The sequence below is a fragment of the Protobothrops mucrosquamatus genome, unplaced genomic scaffold, assembly GCF_001527695.2.
Source record: "Protobothrops mucrosquamatus isolate PMUCROS unplaced genomic scaffold, P.Mucros_1.0 scaffold961, whole genome shotgun sequence".
Classification (NCBI taxonomy): Eukaryota; Metazoa; Chordata; class Lepidosauria; order Squamata; family Viperidae; genus Protobothrops; species Protobothrops mucrosquamatus.
In genome coordinates, this window is record NW_015387205.1 from 228313 (window position 1) to 255222 (window position 26910).

Genomic DNA, 26910 nt, shown 5'->3' on the forward strand with positions numbered 1-26910 from the left:
TGGCAATATTAAATATTTCAGGATGAGTTTATCTTATATTCATGTTTGGTGAATGACACCTACTAAAGAAATCAGTAACACCAATATTCTCTGGATTTACTTTCCCACTGACATCACTTACAAAATTTTTCCTCCCTTTTTTGCCAAGAAACTCGAGTAAGTGGTTATAAGGCAATGAAACTTATGCTAAACTAGACGTAACAGAACTGAGTAAATCTCTGAAGCAACAATAACCCTGAAACTTCTGGTCATTATTAAATTCCATAATTATTAAATTCTAGTCAATTAATTACTATTAAAGTTGAGTTATACCAATACAACAGATTAACAAGCAAATCCTTTACATAGATAAATAAAATCCAATTTATATAGGCCTAAAACAATACTTCCAGTTTTTGTAGCTAAGCAGTATCTTATATTTCTTAGGAAATAAAGATGATTTCATAATCTAGGTAATTCTTGGAACCATATTACAATACTGTGCCTAATTCCCAGCTTTTAAACAAATTGTTGTGTAGTTCACAAATTAAAAAACACTTGAGGGTATTATCCAGTTAAATGATTATAGTTTGCTATATATAATTATAATGTAGGCATTAGAGGAAAAGTAGGGAATGCATTCCTGTTTTTCTTCCATTTAACAAATATTTCCATTCATGTTTAGAGTTTACCCCAATGCAAATAACTTACTGCCAGTGAGAGACCAACCCTTTACACAGTACCAGTTTCAATTTTAATAACCAATTTTTGAAATTTTTTCAATGCCAATATGGATTGAGTTTAATGAGATCTTTAGCCAAACTTAACCCATGGTATGTTGAAGTAATTTGTCAAGGCTGAATTTACATTCAACTATTTAGTAAATTCATTAAGTGATTAATTCAGATTATGTGAGGTGACTGGCTTTATTTGAAAGTTGGCAGGAACTACAGATTTAAAAAATGTATCAATAGAGCATTCCTTCTTTCTGAGAAGATATGATGGGAACTATGTAATTCTGATTTTGCATCACTGACATAACATTCATGCCTCTATTTCCATTTCTAGGGCAAGATAATATACAATCATTATGCACAGAAGCATCTCTTAAAAAAAAAAAAAAGAGTTGGAAAAGAAAGGGATAGTTGCTTATCTATTTTCCCAACTGCAGGAAACGTCTGTATTATGATAAAAAGAATTACTCAAACAACTGGAATGAAGATTGCAGATCACGTCAACATGTAATGTGGCTGAAAAGGTTTTAACCAATTCTTTGCAGCTTAGGAAACAGGATTCCAAAAAGATTTGGTAAGGTTTATTTGAACCGTATGACCAAATATTACTAAGCAAAGAATTCTAGCTCAGCATTTGAAATATTCAAAATCTCTGCCCAGACAAATTACATTCTAAAGAAAATATTTGCTTAAATAAATGATATAAAATTATTTATCTCTGAATTCTTTTTTTTCACGTCTTTCACGCATGACTTCCACCACATGTGGCCAAAGATAAGGCTTATCCTAAAAAATTAAGACAGAAGACATTTTTATTAGTTTTACAAAACACATAAAAATTAATACTATAAGTTAATAAAGAGCAGAAGCAGTAAAGAGAGTAAAAATGCAGAAAGAACAAAATAGAAGCCCCTGATTCTGATTTCCTTTGCAGCACGAGTACATTTACAAAATTGCCTCTTACTCTGATTACAAAAAATCCTCACTTTTTTCTATTATCCATTTTTTTTCTAATCATAAACCACAAGTCATAAGTGCATTTTTTCTGTTTCCTGCAAAAAATCCATAAGGTGTTTCCAGTCAACCATAAATGTTAGATACTGGTTTTTCTCTATCAAATCATTCCTCTTTGCAAGTGTCAAACCTTTCCACTCTTGTGCTTACAATAATTTTGCTGCAGTTGTCATATATGAAATTGACTTTTTTCTAGTCGCTTGTCCATTAGTTCCAAAAACAAAGTCTAAGTATTTTTACCCTTTACAATCTTCTGAATTAATTCCTGACTAGAATGACTTAATAGAGGATATGCAATAATACATCTAATTATTTGCAATCGTGGTGAATATCTGTAGCTCGGGTGTAGGATGAGGGTGAAGGTTAGTTCTCCGAGGTTGTGGGTTTGTTTCCAAACGCTTCGTTACCAGGCTAGGTAACATCTTCAGCAGCGTTTAGTGGAGTTCAGATTAGTCCATTAAACGCCGCTGAAGATGTTACCTAGCCTGGTAACAAAGCGTTTGGAAACCAACCCACAAGTTCAGAGAATGAACCTTCACCCTCACATCTATTTGTCTTTTAGGATACCACAAAATATTAAATGTATTAACCTTATGGAAGTTATTTTACTAAGCACTTGTCAGCTAACAAAGAACTCTTCACGGCTCTCTTCTTGTATTATATTTACTGATATGCAGATCTCTATGCACAGGGCACACTATCTTTCTCTAATCTGAGAGAATACGTATGGAGAGTTGGACTACAAAATATATTGGTCTCCCACGTCACTTTTTGTTATTCAGCTGGGATTGGGAGAGGGGGGAAGGTCTCATCACTGGATTTTTGGTATAGAGGGACACTATTTAAGGCCTTTTCATCTCCAGCAACTCCAGGATATAAAATAGATCTTGTTCTTCAACTGAGAACAAGGTTCTTTAGTCCACAAAATGAAAAGCAAAGTAAACATTTTTTTCTGTTATCCACAGAGCTTTATATTAGCGTTCTACAGTTCACTTGTTTTAAATATGATACTGTACTGAGAATCATTTTTATAAAGCAAGATAGAGCGTTATGACTCTAAAAAGTATAAAGGGAGTACTAAAAGTCATGTATTAAGCATTATGCTGTTAATATCAAAGTTAATTCTACACCAGGCGAGCTTATTGAAACTGCTCCCAATGATGCTAACGGGTGGAACTCTTCTTCCCCACAACATCTTTTTGGGGCCAAAACAGTCTGTGACTGCCTTCACACACCATAGCTTGTCTTAACCTTGATTTACCTATTACTGGCAGAATTTAAAACAGCTAGGTACAACTATAGCTTTAGAGAATAAAGAATGTTTTTTACTTCAATGTCTTCCCTAAGAGGGAAGAAACTTCTTAGAAATGGGGAGCCCTCATGGGGAGCCCTCATGTACTAGAACAGGGTTTCCCAACCTTGGCAATTTTAAGATGTGTGGATTTCATTTTCCAGAATTCCTTAGAAAGCATGGGAGATTGTCCATACAACTTAAAGCTGCCAAGATTGAGAAACACCGTACTAGAGTCTGATGCATGCACTGCATTGGATAATTATTTAATTCAGATGTTTTTATTTATAATCTCTCTCACACAAACATTCATTCTACTCAGATTAGCAGAAATTTCTTTGGGATGATTTTTTCACCATAAAATGAAGGTTTGAAATATCTTAAATCATTTAATTTCTACAAGGACACTGATATTCCTGCCCACTTTGAAACAACCTTCCCTTTAAAATGGATTCCTTTTATTAATATGCATGCAAGAATTCATACCTCTTCATATTTTGTCCACTGATCTTTGGGAAGAATATCATGCATCAGACTCAATTGGACTGCTCTCTTGATGCGGAATATTCTCTCATAATATACATCTTCCGGAAGTCTTTTTATTGCTTCTTTGACAACATCACTTTCATGTATTATATCATCACGCTTTAATCCTGCAACAGAAAATATTTCTCATATTACCTAAAATACCAGTCAATTAGATGAGAAAAATGTTTTAGCATTTAAAGCATACTAAGATCTTGAAGCTTGCAATTGGTAACTCATTGTACAATTAACTGCTGGATATGACACTAAGAAATTATTTTTTGTAGTTTGTTAAGTATCTGGACAATGGATCATAGATGAGTCACTCCAGCATCCCATCTCCAACTCCAGCATAATCAAAAGACCTTTTAAAATATTTTTATGATGGTTGCATGGCATCACCATTCAAAAGTCTCTTATGTTGAGTTTCTGAACCAGTCTTGGAATAACATTAAAACAAAACTACCCAAAATACATTAATACTTTAGTAGCTGTTTCTAATGTGCCACACTTATCTTCTCAATGAGTTGAATAAAAACCAAAGCAACAATTTTGAACATACTTATGTGGTAGTCTGTCTTACTGAACCTAACAGGGCTTCTTCTGAAAAGACATGTGTAAATCTATACTGTGTATTAATCTTTGATTCAGCAGAAATTATGAGAAATGTTAATAGCCCGAATCCACTTTTGCATAGGGAGTTGCAAAATAGGTAAGCTCATGAAGAAGAGGATACCATTAGTGCAACAAGGAATAGACAATCAGTAATCTTGCTACTGATGACTTTGGTTATCATGTGTGAGTACATGTATCTTATCCTTTAACTGTAACAGGATTTCTTTCTAAATAAACATGTACAGATAGACAATTAACCATATTGTTTCTCTTCAGTGATGCCTGTAGCTATAGTTGGCAGTAAAACATTCATATCTGATTGTTTGAAGTCAACAGCCTTACGTTCTAGCAAAATTGATGACATAATGAAATAAAGATACAGATTGATACCCATATAGCTGTAACAATTTGCTGTTTTACATTTATAATCACTGTTTGGCTAAACTAATTAACATGACAATTATAGCTATAGTTGTTCCTTTTTAAAGTCACAAAATAAACTAATTCAAAGTAACATACTTTAATTTTTATAATCTATTCTGCAAGTAATAAAATAAGCAGCAACTTTCTATATTTTCATGGTTTGCTTGTCAATCCAACTGAAAATATTCTGTTTCAATTCAATAAAGAACTTACAAACCAGTAACACATTAGCAAATAAAATTTATAGTTTAAAAATATTCACAGATAATGCCCACCGTATTTGTTGAATCCTTGTGCATTGTAATACCATTTGCGAAATCTCTCAAGCAAACGACTGCCAGCTGAAACTAGAAGCATGAATCAATTAACTTAAGATGGTACACATGTTCCATGTGCAGACCCAAACATCATCAAAACTATAAATACAGAAAGTTGCAGTTAGAGGACTGTAGCACTTTTGGTACAGAAAATAAGACTGTCAGCTCAGAAAAATTCAACAGTAAAACAATGAGTAAAATATTTTTGAAAAAGGAGAATCTGCTTACATGTGTATTATCTTTGGGTGTTGATACACAAGCTCAGATACTATTAATAAATTTTGTTACATCTGTCGACCATTACCTTGAATGAATGCATTATTTTAACTGTATTTGGAAGAATAAATTGCTGGTTTCATCAGACAATTGCTATTATATTTTATAGATGAAAATATTTTCTTCCACTTGGTATCATACAAATTTCAAATTTATTAGTGATTACAGGTGAAGACCAATAATCCAAAGGATTTGAATACATTCAGGATGTACAGAATGGTATTTTAAAAGGCTTAAAACAATGCAGCTACAAGAATAATATGTTAAGTAAATATTCCATTTACTGCAGTATAAACAAAACTAGTAATACCTATAGCTAAATAAAAGCACTGAACACGTATAAACTCTATAATTAATTTATAAACTCTAATTAATTTAGGTTTCTCTTACCAGACTTTTTATATAATCACCCTTATAACTTAGATATTATATTTTTATGCCTACACAAAACACTAACCACAATGGCAATATTGCAGAATATTTGTTTTAAAACCGTACAGGATAAAGTTGGGATCAGAAAAGGGGAAAACTTTGGGAACCAAAGCAGCGTCTTTGTATTCTCAAACTTAGGAAACAGATACAAAACAGTGGTTGAGAAAAAAAGCCCCTTTAAAAACTGATAAGAGTTATCAACTTCTTCCCCTACTAGGGAAATTCCTGTGGCTGCTAACAGCAATATCAAGTTCAAGAGAAGTGAAGCAAAACTTATACTCCTACCCTGTTCCCCTACCTCTAGGACTGATGTACAGTACCTTTTTTTCCAACTACTCTCCACTAAGCAGCCATATAGCCTTTAGAAACCACTAAAAAATTCATAGGAGACAAGTAATATAGATATATATTCTGACCAGAGGAGCCAAAAAGGGTGGGGCAGGAATGACAGCCATTAGTTGCTGTCCTAAAGTTCTCCTTAAAGAGTTCCTTTTCACATCCAAGTGTTTCAGGAGAGGAGCATAATCCCAACGAAGCCCCGAAGTTATCATTTCATCAAAACTCTTTTTATTGCTTGGCAGAAGAACCCTTTGTAGTCAGGGTCTACCTAGGCCCTTGGAGAAAAAAACAGCAGCCTACTAGAAGCTGGCAGGACAGAGGAGACACAAACGAATAAATTTCTCCATCGTCGGCTAAAAGCGGTTTTATTTTATTTCGCCAAGAGGCTGGCGAAATTGTCGTCTACTCGGCAAATTTATACAGCTGCCAATTTCATAAAGTTGACTCTTTATGAGAGGGCATAGAACAAAGTAAGCAGTTGAAAATAAATATAAATGACTGTTAAAAACAATTAGGCATAAATAAAAAAACCCCAATAAAAATAAATAACCAATGCACAGCGCTCTTCCCCAACCCGATACTACCATCTGGAGCAGTGTTTCTCAACCTTGACAATTTTAAGGCATGTGGACTTCAACTCCCAGAATTCCACAGCCAGCAATGCTGGCTGTGGAATTCTGGGAGTTGAAGTCCACATGCCTTAAAATTGTCAAGGTTGAGAAACACTGATCTGGAGGACTGGGGGGGGGAGGGGGCAGCATGTCTGCCCTTTCCTATAGGCGGCTATTTACTTTCTTTCCGGAGTTCAGAGCACAGCTTAATTCAACGGGGTTTTCTTCAAAGGAGCCACGTATAAAAGCGATGCTGTACAGACACACCTGAGTGGTCGAGAACCATCCTAAGCCCCTTATCCTAAGCCCCTTATCGTGTCTACGTCCTCTTACCATCATTACCGATTAGACCAGGCTTGTCTGGGTCACAAAACGACACAATCTTAAATACGCCACCTTCCCTCGACGGATAAACTTGCCCGGACTAAATTTTTCTCTTTACTTACGTACCGGGTGCCCTGCCCGCCATCTTCACCTCTACAAAAACCGCACTGCCTCTTGGGAAGAAGAGCGACGTCTTTAAGCCACGTGCTCACCGTTCGCATTGTCACGTGACTCTGGCGTCTACCGCCTGTTAGCGGCGGTTATGCCTCATTTAAACTTGACTCTTGGACGGTTTCGGCGATGTGTCTTTTCCTGCTGCTTACTGCAACCGAAGCAATGAAGGACAAGTTTCCTTTTTTTTTTTTTTTTACACAAAATATGCCTTTTTTTAACCAATAAAATGTGTTGCAAAAAGAATTGCCCTTCATTGTTTTCTGACAATGGACAGTGAACAAGGCTGCCGACAGTGGGAAATGGGTGGTCAAGATGACTTTTAGAAATTGAGTCTACTAAATTTGGCAGATGGAGTAACGAAGTCTCTCTTAAGAATGATTTAAGAGAGTAGCTTCAAACAGCCCTAAAATGAAAACCAAGGTTATTATTCTCTTGTATGATGTATTCTTTTTCTGGCACAGCAGGAAAAGCCTTTATTTAAATATTTTATCAAAATGATGGTATGTATTACAGATCTTAAGAATGTTTAAGCATTGAGAAAATTTCCAGTACTATTATTTTGATGAATCTCCATTCAATCTCAGGTTGTGAAAGCTGGGAAAAAATCCTGTCATGCTGTGAAGACCATGGAAGCTGATAAAAAGCTGAATATTTCAGCAAGTCAACAGTCTGAAATTTAACTCCAAAGCAACCATGAACAATGTTTTTCAAGGCAGGATTAATTTTCTAGGAGCCAACTTTTGTCATCTGGTTTTATCTTTTTATCAATAGCAGATATTTCAAATTAATTCAGTGACATATACATCTCACACTAGATCTTGGATATTATTTGAGATCAAATTCAAGTTGCTTTCTGCTTTTAGATCCTGGCTATTGTTGTATTATATACCTATGCATATCCTGTAAAGAGTTATTTATAAAGTGACAAGGCTGGGATAAAAATCTAATAAATTTCACAATCAGAAGTACTAAGTAAAAGTGCTTAATAGTAATTTAGATTATAATCAAGTTGAATGCTGCCAAAGTACTGTATTTCCAGAGTAAATGAGCAGACTGAACAAAACATACATTCCTTTGTGCCTCTTTGTACTATGAACCAGTGCTAATATGAAAAAAAATCCTACAATTTTCCATAAAATATTTTTTATTTATTATCAAATGTAGAAACTGCCCATCTCCTCACAAAGGGACTTTGGATGCAATACAAGTAAATTATAAATTAAAACATCTTCATGCTATATTTTGGAAAGTATCATATCCAAATATTAGGTTTCCCTTTTCCTTCTGAGTTAATCTTCACCATCATTTGGATTACTATTTATTAGAATAGTTTAATGTGAAAACGTATTTTGGAATTACAGGTTAAATCAGATTGCTTATAAGGTGCAGAACTTCTTACCATGGTGTAGCTCACACAATAGCAATCCAAGATCCCTAATTGAACATGATTTCTTAAATATGGAAATCATTGGAAGTTTTTAAGTTTAAGTTTTAAGAAGAGACGATAGCCATTTGTCTGAAATGGTGTAGGGTTCCTGCCTGAGCAGGGGGTTGGACTCGATGACCTCCAAGGTCCCTTCCAACTTTATTATTATTATTATTTCTCCATTTTGCATCCACACTTCTTTAGGGAGCCAATCATTTCATACAGCAAAATGAAGCAGCAAGAACCTTGCCACAAGACACCTTATTTCTGTCATTTACCCCCTAGCAAAAAGGTATGTACATCAGCTTCAGGAAGTACATTTGCTTGGCTCCTCTCAGGCTAACAATAGCCTGAGAAATTTCTAAGAACTTCAGGAAATTTGACTACTCAATTTGGAAGGACCTGAGGGTATAAGAATTAAGGAAAAAAGTTTCCTGAAAGTTCTGCTTTTCCATTTAAAATACAGATAGTGACTTTACATCTTGGATATCCTAGGAACCAACCCAGTTGCAGTTATAATTTCTGCATTGGACATGCAGATCTATTTTGTGCTGGTTCCATTGTGATCCTAAGATCATATTATCAAATATGACCTAGAATAGAGCTGTAGATACAGAACTCACTTGCATAAAGGCCAAGGTCAGTAAACCATTATAAATAATCCTTTGCAATGCAAGAGTAGAGAGTGGGATGGAAGTGCATAGAGAAATCCACTGTCTCTAGACCGGTGATGGCAAACGTATGAAATGCATGACATGCCCCCTTCAGAGGCTGGTTTGCAGGAGAAGGAGGAAGAGTTGGAGCTGGGACTATCTGACAGGGAAAGCACGCCAGGGGCTGAGGACAATGCTGTGTTAGGGATTGGAATATGCCACAAAATTATACAATTGTAGAATGCAGCCATGCAAAACAGACAGACCTGAGGTTACACAGTATATTTAATAGGAAAAAAAATTATTTGTCTCGAATGTAACCTGCATTTGCATAACGACCTCTCCTTCTCTCACCTCTTCCCAGTTTAAATCTTGCATCAGTCTAGTAACTCCGCTGCATCTAATGAAGTGAGCTGTATCTTGCATTTATGTTAATCTGAAAAGATGCTACAAAATTGAATGTAATAATATTGGTTTATTCACTGTGGAATAAATCTAAAACCAGGTATTTTTATACTTAGGTAAACATTACATCTAGGTCACTGACAGGAAACACTGGTGGTTGCACTCATGAGTATAAATGCTCAATCCTTTTATTTGGTTTATGATGTTTTGTTTTCTTATGTAACATTTATCAGCACACTTGTATATAAGTGCTATCTTATTTCTAAATTAGTTTGCATATTTAGAAGTCAGTTTACTTATTGACAAAGTTTTGTCAAAATTTGCAGTTGAAAGGCATACTACCAGATGTGTTTATATTTAAAAAAAAGTTCTTTACAGCGTTTTCAAAAATTTTTCAAAGTCTGTTTCTTCTGCTTTAGCAACTTCAGCACAAAACACATCATCTGGCAAGGCTATCAATTTTTCCAAGGAGATGTAACTTGGTTGCTCCGGATCATATTGGGCCCTTCCCAGGAACTTAAGAAATAGATGTCTTTCTTTGATTCGTAAAAAATTTGTATTAAAAATCTAAAATGGGAAAAAAATGAAATGTATCTTATTTGGGCATAAGTCATACTGAAATCAGTGGCATACAGTTCTGAGCAAATATGGCAACAGGTCATTAAAACTAGTGACATATGCAAGTAATTTTCATAAATATGGACAATTTCACTTACATTTTAAAATACATTAATATCTTTACATCTTGAGAATTTGGGTGAGCCTATTTTGGTTGCTATGTATTTTGTTATTTCTTTTGTTTTTACTGTTTTTATTGTTTTAAATTGTTAGCCACCTAGGTTTTCTCCCGTGTAAGATTAGAAGTATCATAGCGACGTTTCGATGAAATCACATTCATCATCATCAGGCTTGTGCTTTTAGCTTTGTGCTTCTCAGTGTAATATTAGAAGCACAAAGCTAAAAGCACAAGCCTGATGATGATGAATGTGATTTCATCGAAACGTCGCTATGATACTTCTAATCTTACACGGGAGAAAACCCGAATGACCAAAGACTCACATATAAACACCCGTGAAAACCTCAAAAAACAAATATATATATATAAAAGATGGTGGCCATATAAATCTATTAAATCTATCATGTTGGTCTACAATCTGCATGAGTTCCCATTAAGCCACCTTTCACATTTTGTGCTCCAATGACTAGTAATTAAATAAACTACAAGATTCTTACCTGAGGAAAATGTACCATAAGTCTATGGGAAATGCCCATTACATTATGCACATAATCAAAAATCTGTGTTAATTTTTTTTTGCTTGTACTTAAGTTCTTAGGGACAGTGTGTGCAATATGGCGGATTTCATTCTTACTAAATCCAAGTTCTTGCTCATATACCTGAAAAAGAGAGTAATTGCAATGAACCAATTTTGAAATTTGAAAAAAGTCAGAGAAACAGATGACATGGGGACAATATTTTCAGGGGAAAAATGAAGATTTTATTTTTTCCAGTTTTTTTTAAAGAATTACATCTTCAACCTACAAGTTATGGTATCTTTCCAAAACCTTTGTGTGATTTGTATTCTCAGTGTCTTTAGAATACTGAAATAGAAAATAAAATCCCAGCTTTCAGCAGACTCAAAATGTTAACTACTGTTATTGAGCAGTCACAAAAACTTTTTTTTTTTTTTGCTGTTAAATAAAAGTTTTAATTGTTCTTTTTTTTCAATATAATTTTTTTTATTATTTTTCATCATACAAAAAAACATCACAAGTATTACACAATGCTATAGAAAAAAACCCCCACTCCCCCCCGGACTTTTTTTATGTCTAGCAGAGAATTTTCTAACATTCATTGATTGCAGTTAAATACTGTATAAGGATTATGCTGCTGGAGTTTACATAATACACATAATACTATACCATTTTCTAAAAAAAGTAAAAAGATTTAGCCTATTTCATATAAACCTAACCCACACCTCATTAAACATACAACCACCTCCATTTTTGTGAGTAACAACACTCAAGTTATCATACAACACTACCACATACTAGGTTTCCATCATATTTCTGTATCTATAAACTTCAAGGAACTTATTAGTTTCAAGTCACAGGGCTTGTGCAAAATACTTTACATGTACTAAGGTATTATTCTTGTTATATGCTAAAGTACAAAGTAGAACTGGAACCTGTGAAAATTAGTCCAGTTGCTATCCTGCACGACTCTTAATAACTTTTATTAGCTGAAGTAATGATTTTACAATAATTGCTAAAAGAAGGAGACTTACTGAAAGATTTTCTTCAATTGGTTCAAGTTTGCCAGTTAGCAATCTTGGAAGACGGATTACCAGATTTCTAGTCTGTATTCAAAAACAAATAAATATATATTAAATAATATATATTTAGGTTAAAATGTATATTTTGCTGGTAAAGCATATTTCTACACAGGCAACATGATTGTAGTTGAAAAAAATATGGATGTATATAGTATGATGAAATCATATCTGAAGATAATTTACTTTAATATAATAGCAGTTTCCACACATATATAATTTCAAAAGCAATGATATATCTTCTATTTTGGCTTATGTTTGTGTTAAGAGAAGCTACGTGTGGCAGCCAGATTCATGGGAAGCTGTTGTGCCTTAGCTATGGGATTATATACCCAGATTTTCTTATTTGGGTGTTATGGTTGTGTAAGGAAAAATCTGCCAGGTATTCAACTCAAGAGTGTGAATAATATAGGAATGTATTTTATAACCTGGGTAAAATCTTAACAGGATTTCAGGTTCAATAATTTATACTCATATAAACAGCTGAGCACCATCAATTACCGCAACTTCCATATCAATTGATTTTTATACCCATTCTTTTCAGAAAGCTGGGTGTAATGGCTATTCTCTGCCATCTAGATAAATGTCTATCTAATAGGAAGTTTTACATTCTTGCAATGCCAGAAATTCTTACTATTTATAATTTTTTGATGATTTCTTTCAACTATATGTTCACATATTGTGGGAAAATATATACTGTAATAAAAAAGACATTATCAACATCTCTCCAGTTGTTGCTGGATGCCAAACATATGGAATGCCACACAGTGCTCATTTCAATCTAAAGTGGTCCTTAAAGGAAAGCAAAAGGTACCTTTCTTGGATTTAGTCCAAGTACATTTTGGAAGAAACCCAATCTATCATCCAGTTTTTCCACAGAAAGAAGAAGTAAACATGGAGCCCTTAAGACCATTTGTGTGACTGCTTCTTTGGAAAACTTTTTTGATATTAGATAGTTGACCCTAGAAAACAGAGAAATACATTCATTTATAATTAAATAAATCAAAGTAGTAACCATTTATCCAAATAACCAAGTTCCCTGCATTATCTATCAAAGTGGCAGATATTTCAATAATATTAACAAGCAAAACAGCATGAAGGGTGGAAAAGTCTGACTAAAGCAAAATACCATGATTCCCAATCACAATAAAACCATAATGTAAAAATGTTGAACAAAGATTAACAATTTCCAGCTGCATTTAAATAAAAGTTCTGTGAATACTACCTGAGTTTTGAGATGTGATCTTAGTATCCCATATGGCTTACACTAAAATAAGCATGGAAAAATGTATTTTGCAACTGAACGCAAATACATTTTGATTTTAAAGAAAAGGTCTTAACGAACTTAAATGGCATGTTTAAATAAATAAAAAAGGTTATCAAACAGTTGCTCTAAAGATATACATTCTTTCTCTACCCAAAATACATAACCATGGAAAAAGTGCTGGGAATTCATCTTGGACATTCATTGTTCTTCCAGCCTCTTTCTTAAAATAGAAGTCTTAATACTATTCAGTTCATGAAAAACTGTTTGTGGGGGAGGCAGGCTTTCTAGACATAAGGTCAATTGTGAATCTCAGAAAGCATTGAGGCCAAAGCAAATTGGCCAAACAGATTTGGACAAACATTTCCACTGTAATGTTGTAGTTAAAATAGGATAGTGAAAAAGAATTAAGTTGAAAAAGGTCCCCAAATTAACATGTTCTTGGCATTGCCAACTGACCCATAAAGATCCAACTGTAATGTTCTAGTCTTTTTGTTTTAGTTAACCTCCCCCAAATATAGGTAACATACTCTCCAAATATTACACAGAAACAATCTACAGCAGACATGTCAAACTTGCGACGCCATGTGACGTCACGCAACATATCGGGCCGGTTTTGCCATTGCTGGCAATGGGGGTGGGCACGGCTTCCATGTGATGCGTCTGGCCCACGGGCCGGCAGTTTGACACCCCTGATCTACAGGCTTTTCATGCTCATCAAAATTTGGAAGATTGGGAGAAGGAAGATTATATAAGGGAATTATTATTTATTTCATTTTATTTTATTTCCTTCCACTCCATTTTTTAAACTAACATTATATTAAAAGAGTCTTATAACTACTTAACTACCATTTCACTAGAACCTGCCTGAATAGCATTCACAATCTGATTCCATTCAAATATAACAGAAACCATGTTTTACTCTTTTTTCTCTTTTGTGTGCTAAAGGGAAAAAAAACAATGTTTCTTTTGATTTTAACATTCTCTTGTGATGGTGAGAAATCTGGGAAATTCATTTTTTAATTATGCATTCTTTGCACACTAACAAGTGAATTAGGGCTTACAGCAGTGGTGGGATTCAGCTAGTTCGCACCACTTTGGCAGAACTGGTAGCTAAATTTTTTGTTGCCCAGGCCCAGAATGGACTTCCGGAAGCGGCAGCCAGAGAACCGGTTGTTCACATATTTGAATCCCACCACTGGCTAACAGTCATAATTCAGCAGCATCTGAGGTGATTGTAAGTTTCTACCATGGGTGCCTTTTTAAAAGATTGGTATATAAAGGCCTTTGGAAACTTAAGAGATACTGGTCTTGTTCTTGAATCAATTTAAAATCCAAGTCATTTTTACATCTTCCATTAATAAGATGCATAAACATTGTAGTGTGAAGTTAAGCTTCTAGAAAGAGTTTCAATTTCTCTGCCACCAACAGCCAACCAGCACTTCTCCATCTTCAGTGGGCTGTTATGGCGCTCCTACTTTAGACTCCAAGTTTTTTAAAAATATTTTCCATATCTGCTCTTATCATTTCGCTTGAGCAGGTTATCACAAAAAGACTGCATGAGGTCTACAGAATTCCTTAGTTGATCATAAAGACAACTTTTAGCAATACTTAAAATTTGATTTTCTTAGATATTTCAAACTTCAAGAATGTTATTGTATACTCTTTTCATGCCATTTTAATTACAGTATACTCAAGATGTAACTGCTGAAATATTTTCTCTGTTGATAAAAGGGTAGGTTTTCCCTTCAACCAGAATATGTGAATAATAAGCCTTTAAGAAAATGGCTAAATGATAGCCAAATGGTAGTTGCTAAATGAGGATTATTGATATGTTCAATTTGCGACTGGAAAAACTTTGGCCAGCTACACAAATTTGGGTTACAAATTTGGTAACCCACTCACGCAAAAGACTGTACTCTTATATGAATAATCCAATGTAGATTTAAGAATTCATATACACCTCCCTTTTTCATCCTCTCAGCCTTCATTCTGCATGCCAGCAGTGCTGTTTAGACTGTCTTAGTTCCTGTTACCATACAGAACCTAGCATTCTAAAGTAGTGTCACTGGAGCAAACAAGAAATCCAAGGGCTTCCAACACAATAGAGCTTTAAATAGCTGAGGTTTGGAGGATGAGGGAGTTGGAATGCCTAGATGTCCTTACCTTGTTTTTAGATCTTCCACCTCTTCACTGAGAATATAAGGATTTTTAGTGAGAAATGCGCCAAACTGTGTATCTTCCAAACCAATATCCTTAAGAAATAGAAGGATTCTTTTAATATCATTTTCAAAATCTAGTTTTACAAGAAGCTGGCCTGCATTTGGATGTTTTTCCACCATGGACAAGTTGACACCTGCAGGAAATTCAAAAATAGATTACATAGCTATTCAGTGAAAGTAAACATTTGTCCTGTAGCATGCCCAATTTTGTACATGCAAACACTAAAAGCTTTGTGTTCTACTTTAGACCTAAATATGATTATACTTGGAATAACCTCACTGAAATCAATCGGTTTTAAGGTACACATTTACTATCTTAAGAGACATTGACTTCAACGGGTTTACTCCAGGTCTGATCATGTCTGAATCCACCCCTGCTGTTTAACAATTTTGAGTTCCACTGCACAATCTTTCATTTATAGCCATTTTTAATGTGATTGAGTAAACACAGATAGCAACTCTAAATCATTAGGATTGTGATAGAAAGAGCTCAAGCCTCATTGATTGGTAAAATCAACAGATCAGCTCCATTCTTTAAACGTCTCAGAAGAATATCGATTACTGGCACCAAATAATTAAATATGATACAGATACAGAAAGTTTAATATGATATTGAGTGTAAAGGTAGTATGTAATATGGTATGCTCCTGAGGAACATGTAAATAAATAGTAGTTCTAAAGAAGTTTCTTCCAAATTCTTCATGAATTTCGTGCATTTAAGGATTCTTCTATCACAAAGAAATTGTGAAAAAGTGCTTTCTGTCCTCAATTATATTTCTGCAATAGAGTATACCTTCCATCTATCATTTTATGATAGAAATATATTCTGCAAACATGAATCTGCTGCGTATTCAAAAACATGACTGGTTATTATATAGTAAAAATGGTTATCACAGAGTTCCAACATATCACAAAGTATCTAGCAAGTGGAGCTATACTTACCTAGAAGCACCAATTTGCGCAATGTTTCCGAATGGTCAACATAATCTCTAAGTGAGAAAGATTCTAATGGAGGTGGTGGTGCAGCTTTGATTTGAAGAGATTCATCTTCTGAAATTTTCTCCAAGGGAGATATAGGCAAATCATCGTCCAAATCTAAAGTGGAAAAAAAAAAACCCAACCCTGAAGTTAAAGAAGTGATAGAATACTAAACACATCAGTGGCTTTTATATGGCGAACACCATTCCACTTAGCTATCTTAGCTATTGATAAATAACCCTAATGAGAATTTTTTTATTATTAAATTATTATTCTTTTAATTTTATTACAGTATTTGTTTTTGAAATATAGGAGAAGGAAGATTCTACTTTTTAAATAGTCTATTGAAGACTATTATTTTAAAAAAAAATGGGAAACAAAAAAACAATATTAACATATGGAAGCATGACTGTTAAAAAAAAATTCCCCTAATTTTTTTTAGATAGTTCTGTTGTTATAGTATACAATGAAACCTGAAGCAAAAAATCTGGTGCAATTTAGAGTCTCAAAGTTTCCCAATAGCTTTTGCTATTTTGCTATAGATGATTACTAGTACATTTGCCCAACTGAACAATATTATTCCCCCATCTTTTTAGGCAGGTTGATTTTATAGCATGGTGTTTATATTATTAAGTTTTATACAGTTTTATCTTTTAATATTGTAAGCCATTCACAATTACTGTGTGGCAATATGGGTAGCTAATAAATTTTACAAACAAATAAATGAATAAATAATTTACCAATTATTTACATAAAAAAATGACAGTGGGGAAATAATCTCCATTCATGCCCAAACTCTAGCAATAAATTGTGATTTGATTGACTCCCCAAATTTTATTATTTATTTTTTATAAAATTTATTGATCACCCATCTTACCACAAAGTAGCTCTGGACGGCTTACAATCAAACAAACACACACACATAGACACACAACTTCCAAATTTGTGACTCTGAAGAAGAAACTTATAACTCATTTCTGAAAGTTATAACCCTAGAAAATATTCTACAAATTTGCTTTTACAATCAGGTAGTATCACAAGTTTCATGATTACATATTTGCTCCTCCACCCACCCACACATACATACACACACACACGTTTGATTCTCACACACTGTATTAAACTGTAATTGTCTGGGATTACATAACACAATAAAATCAAACAAACTATATTATATCTTAGGGTAAAGAGTGAACCCAACTGGAAATGTAGATTTAGATTGGAAATTTAGCATAATTATATTAAACATTATTCATAGTTGTACAAGCAATATTAATTATTGCTAATTTAGATAAAATAATATATTACGGCTTGCTCAAGGTTGAGATCAGACATTTCTAATTACACTGCATAAAGTAAGGAAAAAAAGGTGTTTTTGCAATGAATTCGGATAGCTTTGAAGCTGAAGGTGCCTCAAATACTGAATGATGTATTTTATTACTCTACGAACAAAGGAGTCTTGCAGGACGAGAATGCTAGGATCTAGGTGGGCATGCCTCAGCAGGAAGGGGACAGTGAAGACCAGATGGGCCGGTGGAGTGTAAGGCAGCCAAAAGGGCAGAGATAGGGAAAGAGGTAAGGGGTGGGGTGCATTGGAGGTAGTCCCTTACGTTGCTGAAGTTCAGGGCTGGGAGGGACCAACCCAGGGGTAGCTTGGATCGGAGTAGGTCTTTACCTAACGGGTGGTGGTTCGGTTAACAATGGCAAGGGGGAATGCTGTCACTAAGTAATGTGGTCATGTGATGACTCACTTTTCCAGTCTCAATTACTGTTATTAACTAGGAATTACCTGTATTAGATTCATCCTCAACTCTATCATCTTCAACTCTACCAAATAATTTTCTCAGGCTCAATTAAAAAATTTGATTTAATTACTATAACAAACAATAAATTCTAAACATTGTTTAATAGAGAAGGCCGAGGAAAAAATATTTTAAAATTTTAGACATAGTGCTGTGATATGTCACGTTCAACATCATATAAATGTAATTTGTTACTTACCTTGAAGCAATTCTTCGGTATCTACAGTAGGCACTATCTCAGGTTTTGGCTTGTCAATGAAAGAAAGTGAGGTCTGTTGGGGCTCAGTACTTGAGCTGCAGAATTGCCTGTGATTATCCAGATGCAAAGTTCTAAACTTCTTTAACAGCACGTGGCAATAATATCCGTAAGGACAAAAGCACTGCAAATCTGACGGTTCAAGAAAACGTGTCCACATTTTTATTGATTGCTTTCTCAGCTCTGTACTCTTTATAATATTGTATGCATTTAACAAAGAGCAGTATCTGGAAAACTGTCGAGTCCACAAAGGCATCTTACTGATTAAGTTCTGTAAGAAAAGACCAAGAAAAGAACTTAGACAGAATAAGGATTTGTAATGGTGGTTTGCAATGATGTAGGAGATGACCTGGCTGAACCCAAGCGAGGGGCAAACACATCATCAGTCCCGAGTCCCTTCATGCTCACAAGAGATCTAATTCCAGCCCACCTTGAAGTCCATTGACTCTTATCAACCACCAATTTGCTTTGATTGTTAGAGGTTCAGATTCCTGTAGAGAGCATTAGCATACAATACATCTATACTCATTTGAACTGCCTGGACTCCTGATTTCCTATGCTTGACAAACTGTTACCATGTTAGGGATAGAAAACCTTGAAAGCCCTTAAAACCTGGTTTTCCCATAGGATAAGGAGATCTCATGGACCTGTGGAGCCTGTCAAAAGACTGGTGTAAGTTTAGATTGCACTCTTTCTAGTCTTTTTCCTTATTGTAGCTTTTTAACTGTTTTTCATTGGTTTTAATAGTTGAATTATGTTGATTATGTTTAGTTAAATTATGTTTAGTTTTTGTTTTAATTATGTATGCCACTTAGAATCAAATGTGAGTGAGATAGGTAGGTATATAAGTTCAATCAATCAATCAAGTGATAAGTGGCTGTACACCAGGCATGACCAATCTTTTGGCTTGCCTGGGCCGTAGTGAGTGAAGAGGAATTATCTTGGGCCGCATAAAAAATATATAATATAGTTAATGTATATCAGGTGTCAAACTGGCGGCCAATGAGCTAGAAATGTCACGCACAGGCCACGCCCACCCGGGCTCCACAAAGCAAATAACGTCATGATATGTCATGTGATGCGATCGAGTTTGACACCCATGATGTATATAAATAAACTTTATTTTGGGGGGGGGGGGTCTTGTGGGCCACATTACTAGCTGCCCAGGACTGATGTGGCCCATGGGCTGTGGTTTGGACATATGTGCTCTACATAGAATAATTTCCTGAAGTGAAGGTGAAGTGAAGCTGATAGGGCAGAAAAATAAAGGAAAAAAAAAAGGTCTTTGAGGGGAAATAGTTTTCTGCTCTTACATTAGAGACCTGCTATTATCAGATACAGTAGAAGATGCTATATTATCATCAGTATCAAAATAAGAACCGTTTGCTTTTGTACTGTAGTTTGGGGATGATCATCTAGCTTTTGCTTTAGCCTACCTTTGTGGACTCCTGATTATTTACAAAGTCTAAAATCAATGAACTAGTTTTCAGATTGAACAAGAACTAAAAAACTTTCAATAGTCTTTTTAACAATAATGGGAACATGGGCCTTCCTTTAAAAACTGCCAGTGGGACTCATCAAAGTAGCCCATCAAGACTATTATGATTAACAACTCCAGTAATACAACCCTAAAGTAGGTTCCCTCCCACCTCTGCAAGAAAACATTGCTATATCCTCAGCCAACATGACTGAAATAGCATTATATCTCAGGGATGCAGAGTACCAGCTGCGTGGAGAAAGTTAAGTTAAGTTACAGTTAATATACCAGCAGAACTAAAATTAGATAGAGTTTGCGACATCCTTTTTCTCTATTGTCTCATTTTTATAGACAATATGAAGTAACCGGAAGGCAGGAGGATACACAATCTTGGACTTTCAGAATTCCTGGACTAAATCTCCCACTATCCATCACAGGAATGCAGGAACCCAAATTAGAGAAGATGCAATGGGTGTCCAGTTAAAATGCATGTCCCCTGATCTTTGCAATACAGGTAGTCCTCGACTTATGACCACAATTGAGCCCAAAATTTCTGTTGCTAAGTGAAACAACTGATAAGTGAATTTTGCCCCATTTTATGACCTTTCTTGTCACAGTTAAGTGAATCACTGCAGTTAAGCTAGTAACACTTGTAAAGCGAATCTGGCTTTCCCATTGACTTTGCTTGTCAGAAGGTTGCAAAAGATGATCACATGACCCCAGAACACTGACCGTCACAAACATCTGAGACCGTGGGAATGCTACAGCAGTCATAAGTGTGAAAAATGAACGGTCATAAGTCACTTTTTCTAGTGCCATTGTAACTTTGAAGGGTCACTAAATGTACTGTTGTAAGTCGAGGACTACCTGTACTATATTTACTCCAACATCGGTCATCTTTAGGTGATGCCCACATTAGAGTGCGCTCGACAGCATACTCCAGGGACGGCGAGGGAATCCTCCCCTTCATTCTTTCCTTCCCTTCCCTTTCCCAAATCCACTTATCTGAAATTCTATAGGTTCTCTTGCTTAAACAGGGGGCTGGACTAGAAGACCTCCAAGATCTCTTCCAGCTCTATTCTATTCTATTCTATTCTATTCTATTCTATTCTAAATTCCATCGAGCATAGAAACTGGGGCGCTTACTTCCGAATGATCAACTCACCCGGCTGCACCCGGGGCCAGGGAACACTGCAACTCTCGTCCTCGGGAGAGGAGCCTGGGGTTTGTTTTTTTTCTTTGAGGATCCGCTGTGGACCCGCAGCTTGGAGCGCCTGAGGGAAGGGCCCCAACGCCTACCCGGCTGCAGCAAAGCACTCTTCGCCTTCACGAGAGCGGCCTCCCCCCGACACGCAAGGCGCTCCTCCTGACGCAGGAGTAGGAGGCGAGGCTCGGAGCAGCCCTTCCTCGTGGCTGCGGCCGGCTACGTCTAAAGCGACGCGCCGCCCCTTCTCCCATCCCGGTTACGTCTCCTCGCTGCCCGCTGGCGCGCGTCCTTCTGCTTTCCCTTCCCTTTGGCTGAGCCGCGAGGGCTGGGAGTGGCGGGAGTGGGCCGCTATCGCCGCCTGGACAGGACGAGGCGCAGGAGGGAAGGCGCTGCAACCATGGCGTCGTATATGGGGAGCCGCACTTTGAGCAAGGACGATGTGAACTACCGGCTGCACTTCCGCATGATCAACGAGCAGCAAGTGGAGGACATCACCCTGGAGTTCTTCTACCGGCCCCACACCATCACCCTGCTCAGCTTCACCATCCTCAGCCTCATGGCCTTCGCCTTCACCAGGTATCCGCGGGACGAGGGCGATCCGTTTAGGGGCAGGGCGCGGTGGCAGCCCGGCTGTCTTGAGAGGAGGAACCGCCGCAGAGACCATATGCTGGTCTTTTCGTTGTAGGATGGGCAACCCTAAACCGGCACAGCGTTGTGGCAGGATTTTTTCCCCCAGCCCTGCTTGGATGCTGGGGAAGGGACCGCATGTGTGCAAGTGCTCTGCACCGGTCCGCTGCTGTGGGGAGCATCGTCCTGTAACGTTGTAGGGTTGCAGCTTTCCGAGGTTATGCTTTAAAAGCAGGGTTTCCTAATGTGTGGTCCCAGGAACCCTGGTGACCCCTAATACCCTCTCAGGGGTCTGCAAAATCAAAATTATTTGCCATCTACTGAAGAAATTTGTAAAAAATTAAAATAATCTCTTCATTTTTTTAATTTGTTGAAAAATACAGGTACTTTTGTGAAAAAATATTCATCCACATTTAATGAGTTTATATTGTTGCTTTTACGTGATTCATTAAATAAATACGCCATAAATGTGTCAGTTTTAATTTTTAATATGGTAAACATTAGTAACCTATACAAATAACCTATACAAAATCTTTGAGGGCGCTCCGTAATTTTTAAAAGTGGGAAGGTGAAAGCAAAAAGTTTTAAGAAACGCTGTTTAAAGAAACATGGTGTTTCAGCCTTGCAGAAGTGATGCACTTTAGATCTGGCTAATGCCAGTTTAAGAGACTGGGCATTCTCTATTAGTTGCCTTGAGTTTCATCAGAGAAGAAAGGTGCAATGCTGGTAAAAACTGAAGTGCTTTCTCTAAATGCACCCTTCTGAGCAGTAGCATCTATGTTAATGTTTGTAGGTTTTAAATTCCTTAGGTGCAAGAAGAGCACATCAAACAGTACTTGGATGCCCATTTACTTCAAAGTAGAGAGACACAGTCTTATGCTTTACTTTTTTTTTGTGGGAAGTCAAGATGTGTATATTTAATTTTAGTGACTCATTCTATGGTCAAATAAAAAGAATGAGAAGTCAGCTCTCTCTAGTGGATTAGATAGGGTGGAGCCAGCAAGAAGTTCTGGAAATGATAAGAGCTGAAATCAATTGGGAGAGATTATAAAGGGGATTTTTAAGAGAGAAATGCAAAAGAGAATGGGTGAATGCGATCAGACATTGAGGCCTAGATGGTTAATATATATCACACAGATAATACTGTAAGATTTTTTTTAAAAATAGTAACGTAGGAGCTGTCCAGAATTTTTATTCCTACTCTTTTCTTATCAACAATTTCTGTTAACAAGTAGATTTTCCTGGATTCATAAAGACACTTCTAAAAAACCTGACAACACCAGTTTCCAGATATTGTGGAACAGTTCTTCTGGGAAAATGTACCTGATAGCAGCTCTTGTTTCTATTTTGGTTGTCAGTAATGTTAAAATATCATCTTTCAAAAGTTTTATCTGCTGCATTGGGTGCAATATCCTTGTTGTGATGACATAGGTTTACAGAAATAACTGTCAACTATTGATCAATAACCTTAATCCATTTGGAGGAAAAAAGTATGAGGTAGCTAAAATAAAGATAACATCACTATTGGGGGGGGGGGGGAAGGAACAAGATACCTCATATAATCCAGCAAACATATTAGTCATTTTTCCTATGGTTATGCATACTTATAGATCTCTTGTAATTCAATGCACTTGCTGGATTAATTTGTATTCTTTGTTATTTTAACTTTCCTGCCAACCTAGCAGTTCCAAAGCATGCAAATTCAAGTAGATAAACAGGTACCACTTTGGTAGGAAGGTAACAGCGTTCCATGCACCTCGGAATATATCATGCCAGCCACATGACCGGACAACACTGGCTCCTTTGGCTAGGAAACAGAGATGAGGATCGCCTCCTGGAGTCGAACATGACTGGACAGAGGAAACCTTTGCCTTTTTTTATTTTAACTTATGAATATTGTCATTGCCCTTACTATTTTACAAATTCTTATATAGAAATATCTTACGCACTAGCATGAATTGTATTTAATTGGTAATTTACACAATTATGCATGGGTGTTTACATATATGCATGTAGCATAGATTGCTACAATCTTGTACAAATTTTCCATGATGCATTATGATGTACATATCCATAAATGCACATCATGCACTTCATTTATGCATGTCATTTATGCTAATTCCTTTAATGTATCAATGTTGTACTGAAGTGACTACAACTGGTAAATCTTTGTAAGCGAACTGGAAGAAACTAAAACATAGCGGTCTGCTTTATTTCTATATAAAATAGAAGTAATAACTATACAAAATAGAACAGTTAAATAATAATAGAAACAAATGTCCAAAAATAATTAGCAAAAGATGCAAAGTCAAATTCCATGTGCTAAAGTGCTATTCTTACAATAGTGGGATCAATCTTTTGAATAAGTAAATACATATAATCTAATATGTAGGAAAGAGTTACTTTTAAATGTACAGAATTGTACATATGAAGGCGTTCATATCCAGAGAAAGATTTGTCTAGTGTACAGGAGTTGGATTTTTGAATTTTTCTGCCATTGACCTTAAGGAATATAAGTTCCATTTGCCTCAACCATTATGGCATCAAATAAAGGATACTTTACTCTTAATTATAGCTTGTGTATCACAATTATTTCTTTGAATTTTCCTCCTTTAAATATTGTTGCTTGCTCTTATACATACTCTGGCATAGAATTGCTTAAATTAATTATTACAGCTTTCACTCATGTCTACTAACACTATTATTCAAGATACCAGACTGCAGTTATTACATCTTTGATAATTATACAGTTTAAATCTTTCATACCTTTGAACTGAGGCAGAAAGAAAGAGCATCCTTTTATCTACAGTGAAATCATTTAAAAAGCTAACCCATCCTTTGTCACAGACATCTATATTAAACCTAATTTTCTAGTTAGTAGAAAGCTTCAGTTTTCATTTGTCTGAAATAAAAGAAAGGCAATATAAAGAACTTTTTAAACAATGTATAATTGTTAACTGATCATGGTGTCCCTAAGGTGGTTCTCTGTTTTCAGATTGGATACTACAATCAATATCTTTATTTTGGTCAGCAATTCTTTACTTCGCTACATACTAAGTAGCAAGTATGGTCATCCCAAAAGATGCTTTTCAAAAGGGAACTGGACTTTGTTGTGTGCCTTTTCATTTGAATTTTCATAGGAAAAACAAAAGGGAATGAGGTTAAATGTCTGAACAGAGCTTTCAAAGAAACAAGATTGGGAAATATACCTTTATTAAACTGTCTTCCAAACTGAATCTAAGTAGTTCCCAAGTTCTAGTATAATCCTTAAAACAAGGCCAATTGCTTTTCGAAAAGCACTTTTGGAATAACCATGACTTGGATGATTGAGAGTATCTATAGCAGTGTTTCTCAACCTTGACAATTTTAAGGCATGTGGACTTCAACTCCCAGAATTCCACAGCCAGCATTGCTGGCTGTGGAATTCTGGGAGTTGAAGTCCACATGCCTTAAAATTGTCAAGGTTGAGAAACACTGATCTATAGACATTTAACAAGTATGGTAAATTTTGAGGAACTAGAAAAATATGAATATGTTGATTGTATGGATTAGCTTTGTTCCTTATACAAAAAGCCAAAGCAAGTTACTGGGCTTGAAAATAATTAAAAAAATTTTTTTATAGCAGAGATGAACATCAGTGTTTTAATCATATGTTTTACTTTGCCTTTTTTTTTTTTTAAAAAAAAGAGATGATTCAACCCCTGAAGATAACATTTGGAAAGGCATCCTCTCTGTGATATTTTTCTTTCTAATCATCAGTGTTCTAGCTTTTCCCAATGGTAAGTAACATCATTGTATATGACTTTCATGAATACTGATTTACTATATTTTTATAATTATTATATGTACTGTGTTTACATTGTTCTTTTAAGAATTACACTGAACTGAAGGTTTATATAAGTTTTTCATTTCCAGGCAACCCATCCTCCCAAAATAGAATAGATCAGTGGTTCTCAACCTTCCTAATGCCGCGACCCTTTAATACAGTTCCTCATGTTGTGGTGGCCCCCAACTCTAAGAACTCTCCAAGCGCGCACCGACGCCACCCACTCACCCGCCGCGCCTGTGGCTCAGCGCACCTCGCCTGTCCTCACCTCACTTCCGAAGGTTGCTAGCCTGCCCGGCTCCAGCTGGCCAGGGAGGGGGGGCAGGAAGGCCGCTCCGCCGGCTCTGCCCAGCCTGGTTGGAGAAGCGCCCAGGCGGGGAGAGGGAGAGAGAGAGAGAGAGAGAAAGAGCCAACAGGGTGATAGCGCCGGCAGAGCTTAGTTCAGCCTCCTCCGTGGAAAGGGCCGCAAAGCAGCACAGCCTCCCTTAGGAGATGCTTGACGGAAACGAATCCGGCGCTGCAACGGCCCCCAGCTCGAAGCCGTGCGGAGACGGATAGAGGAGCGGTGTCTCGGTTCCTAAGACCATAGGAAATATGTGTTTTCCAATGGTCTTAGGCGACCCCTGTGAAAGGGTCGTTCGACCCCCAAAGGGGTCGCAACCCACAGATTGAGAACCGCTGGAATAGATACAGACATGCACACACATTAACACAGTTTAAAAAGAGAGTGAAGTCCCTTAATCAAAGGAAGTTAAATGTTGAATTCAGCATGCATACTTAAAGGAAATCTTGTTGAAATCTATGGCAACTACTGCAAGAAAAGATGTTTAGAATTCCATTGTTTATTCTTCTGTGTTTGTGTAGGACAAAAATACTTTCTGCAGTAGTGCTAAATTATTAAAATATGTAGCTGAGTTCTTGCCTGTATTGAAAATTCTAAGGATTAAGCAATTGTCACTTTACATACAAGTATATGTAGTGCTTTTGAGCTGTAACAGTTTTTTGGTTATAATTGAGATTTAGGCCAAGTTCCTAATACTGTAATCTTGGAAAGCAGATTGATTTTACAAATATTTACTTGAGCATGGATCTTACTATTTCAAAGGAATTAAATTTAAAATATTTTTTATATTTTATTTTACTTTATTTTTTATTAGACAGTGATTTAATTGATCAATTCTCCCTGTGAATTTATACTGGGACTAAATGTGGAAACTATTAGGCAAACTAATTTTATACAAAGTTACTTGGACTCATTTCAATTGTTAAAAACAACAAAGATTGATATTCAGATTATATTGGCAGAAAGGGGAGAAAATTTTGCTCAGTTTGAAGTGACTAAGTTTTGTAACCAAATCTTGAGGTTTGATAATCGAAATGCTT

The 26910-nt window shown here is 36.0% G+C and overlaps 3 protein-coding genes across 3 annotated transcripts in view; 1 reads left to right on the plus strand and 2 right to left on the minus strand.

The window, feature by feature from the left end:
- Nucleotides 1-889: 889 nt before the first annotated feature.
- LOC107290730 (cytochrome b-c1 complex subunit 7) lies at nucleotides 890-7084 on the minus strand. Its single transcript, XM_015819634.1, has 4 exons — nucleotides 7007-7084; nucleotides 4857-4928; nucleotides 3505-3671; nucleotides 890-1499 (listed from the first exon to the last, which is right to left on the minus strand). The coding sequence occupies exons 1-4, from the start codon at nucleotides 7023-7025 to the stop codon at nucleotides 1422-1424; spliced, it is 336 nt and encodes a 111-aa protein (XP_015675120.1). The 5' UTR covers nucleotides 7026-7084; the 3' UTR covers nucleotides 890-1421.
- A 2508-nt stretch (nucleotides 7085-9592) lies between these two features.
- Nucleotides 9593-21227, minus strand: MTERF3 (mitochondrial transcription termination factor 3). Its single transcript, XM_015819635.1, has 8 exons — nucleotides 21033-21227; nucleotides 18334-18661; nucleotides 16297-16449; nucleotides 15299-15488; nucleotides 12683-12830; nucleotides 11824-11895; nucleotides 10772-10933; nucleotides 9593-10105 (listed from the first exon to the last, which is right to left on the minus strand). Exons 2-8 carry the CDS (start codon nucleotides 18644-18646, stop codon nucleotides 9911-9913), a joined length of 1233 nt encoding a protein of 410 aa, XP_015675121.1. The 5' UTR covers nucleotides 18647-18661; nucleotides 21033-21227; the 3' UTR covers nucleotides 9593-9910.
- A 127-nt stretch (nucleotides 21228-21354) lies between these two features.
- PTDSS1 (phosphatidylserine synthase 1) overlaps nucleotides 21355-26910 on the plus strand; it is a gene marked incomplete at its 3' end in the record, with an annotated part of 14847 nt that continues 9291 nt past the window's right edge. The window contains exons 1-2 of the mRNA XM_029284804.1: nucleotides 21355-21650; nucleotides 25389-25480. Of these exons, the coding sequence (XP_029140637.1) occupies nucleotides 21472-21650; nucleotides 25389-25480 (271 nt within the window). The remainder of the gene's footprint in view (nucleotides 21651-25388; nucleotides 25481-26910) is intronic.